General features: G+C 44.4%; 1 protein-coding gene across 1 annotated transcript in view; it reads left to right on the plus strand.

Annotated features, from left to right (window-relative positions):
- The window catches only part of LOC134453638 (glutamate receptor 4), a 162,245-nt gene that overhangs the window by 149,094 nt on the left and 10,651 nt on the right, over positions 1-2,500 (plus strand). Inside the window, exon 13 of the mRNA XM_063204424.1 lies at positions 1-88. This exon is cut by the window's left edge and continues 160 nt beyond it. Coding sequence (XP_063060494.1) covers positions 1-88 — 88 coding nt within the window. The remainder of the gene's footprint in view (positions 89-2,500) is intronic.

Below are 2,500 nucleotides of genomic sequence, written 5' to 3' on the forward strand. Positions count from 1 at the left end.
AGCGGAAGCCGTGCGACACCATGAAAGTCGGGGGCAACCTGGATTCCAAGGGCTACGGGGTGGCCACCCCCAAAGGCTCACAGTTAAGGTGGGTGGAGTAGTATAACAATAGCCCCGGTGTGTTGTTATGGTATTCCACCTACCCTGATGTGCCCTTGCTCTCTCTCAGTCTTTTTTACTCCTCCCTTCAACCTCCCAACCACCTTCCCCCCTCTTCACACAACACATCTACCTTCCTTCACCAAACACCTTCTTCTTCGGCTTTTCTTTCTGTCTTTCCTTCTTTCTTTCTTTCCTTCTTTCTATCTTTCTTTCTTTCTTTCTTCCTTTCTTTCTTTCTTTCTTGGCTTCTTTCTTTCTTTCTTTCTTTCTTTCTTTCTGTCTGTCTTTTTTCTCACTCTGTCTTTCTGTCTCTGTCTTTTACTGTCTTTCTCTCTGCCTTTCTGTCTGTCACTCTATCTTGCTGTCTCTCAATCTTTCTCTGCGCCATATGCACACATTCACCTTCACCATACCTTCTTTCCCCTTCTTTCTTGTTCTCTGACTGACTCTGTCTGTCTTCTCTCTCTCTCTCTCTCTCTCTCTCTCTCTCTCTCTCTCTCTCTCTCTCTCTCTCTCTCTCTCTCTCTCTCTCTGTCTCTGTCTCTCTCTCTCTCTCTCTCTGAATCTTCTGACTCTCTTTTTCCTTATTCATCGCTTTGACTTTCATACTATCTCACCTACGCTCTACTGTACTTCTTTGTCTTTCTATTCATGTCTTTCAGTAGCAGTCCATCAGCATTTTCTTCTACCCCAAGCTTTTCTTTCCTGCACTCTCATTCTTTCTCTGACACACACATGCACGCTTTTGCTCTCCCATCTCCCACCTTTTCATTTCTCGCTTTTCTTTGCATTCTCTTTTGTTTTCTTTTCCTTGCCACACACACTCTCTTGCTTTCTACCATTCTCTCTAATCAACTCCTCTCCCTCTCTCTCTTGCTCACACTCTCTCACTCTGTCTCTCTCTCTCTCTCTTCTCTACCCTCACTTCTTAATTCTCCCTTTCATCCTCATCTCTTCATTCCTTCTCTCCCCCTTTCACTTACCATCTCTCTGTGGCTTGCTAGATCTGTCTTACACTTTCCCTCTTTTCTCTCTTCTGTCTTCCCTCACATACTTCCCATTTTATCTCCACTCCGTCTGTCTGTCTGTCTGTCTCTCTCTCTCTCTCTCTCTCTCTTGCTCTTTACCCGCTCCCCCTCACTCCTTTTTTTCTCTCTGAGCTCTGTTAGGCTTGATAGGGGTTAGCTAGCAGGCTTTTTGCCGTTGGTTATGTTCTGCTGTGTGCTTTTGTGTGTCACCCTCTTTTCACTCTGCAGAGCCGGCACTCAGGTAACCATGTCACCTCCCCTTCAGTTCACGTCCTCTTTTTCATTTATTTATTGCCTTCTTTTCCCTTCTTTTCTGTTTCTGCTTTTTTTCCTTTTCTTGCTTCTTTCCTTTCATTCTTTTTCCTTCTTGCTTCTCCCGTTGCTTTCCTTGATGTGTACTGAAAGATTTAGAATAAGCATTTGTGAAGGTTTTTTTTCTTGTTGTCACTGCTAAAAGGGGTTGCCTTTGTTTTGGTGTTAAAACGGGGAGTACATTTGCTTTCTTGTGTGCTGTCGGCAATGATGATGATATTGACGATGATGATGATGACGATGATGATGATGATGATGACGAAGCTGAGGGAAAGCTGTGTGGGGGAGCAGGGCCGCTGCAGTGCAGCCTGACTCTCTCAGCCCGACCCAAAAAGGGGAATTTATAGACCAGCATCTGGCAACGAGGCCCGAAAAAAAGAAAGGGGGGGATTTTCCGGAAAAAAAAGAACGGAAAAGTAAATAAATAATAACAATGTGTACCAAATGAAACGGATCCCATTACCAAAAAAATCAAACACACAGCCACAGACAAAAAAATAAAAGCCTGGTATCAAGTACCAGGCAATGCATTATCATGGTCAGGGAAGACCACATAAGACCACGGAAAGCTGGAAGCGTTCCCTTTGCACAGGGTGTAGGGTTTAAGGTTGTACGGTGCACGTGCGTGGAAATGGAGCGCGGGCAGGCCCAGAGGCAAGCCAAAGCACAGATTATTGACATTTATGACCCCATAAGGACACGTGATATCATCTCACCGCGCTTCACAGAGATTTGGCCAAAGCAAGAGCCACATCCAATAAATTTGCCCGCGGCCAAACATATGGCCATCAAGAAACCGTCTAAAGGCTAAGAGATGACATAAATAAAAACACCATGTTCCTGTCACTTTCTTCGCAATCATAAAAAATAAACAAGAAAATTGACCTTATCAAGCCTCCAGTCCTATAACTTCCTCTTCTGCTCTGTGTCCGAATGGAAAAATACAGTCTCACGGATCAATTCACACCGTGGGGCGGTTCAGGGGCCAAACACCTGAATGTATTTCTTTCTTTTTTCAACAGCCATGACTTGGACAAAAAAAAAGTCACACTGCGATT

The sequence above is a fragment of the Engraulis encrasicolus genome, chromosome 8 (genome assembly GCF_034702125.1).
Source record: "Engraulis encrasicolus isolate BLACKSEA-1 chromosome 8, IST_EnEncr_1.0, whole genome shotgun sequence".
Lineage (NCBI taxonomy): Eukaryota > Metazoa > Chordata > Actinopteri > Clupeiformes > Engraulidae > Engraulis > Engraulis encrasicolus.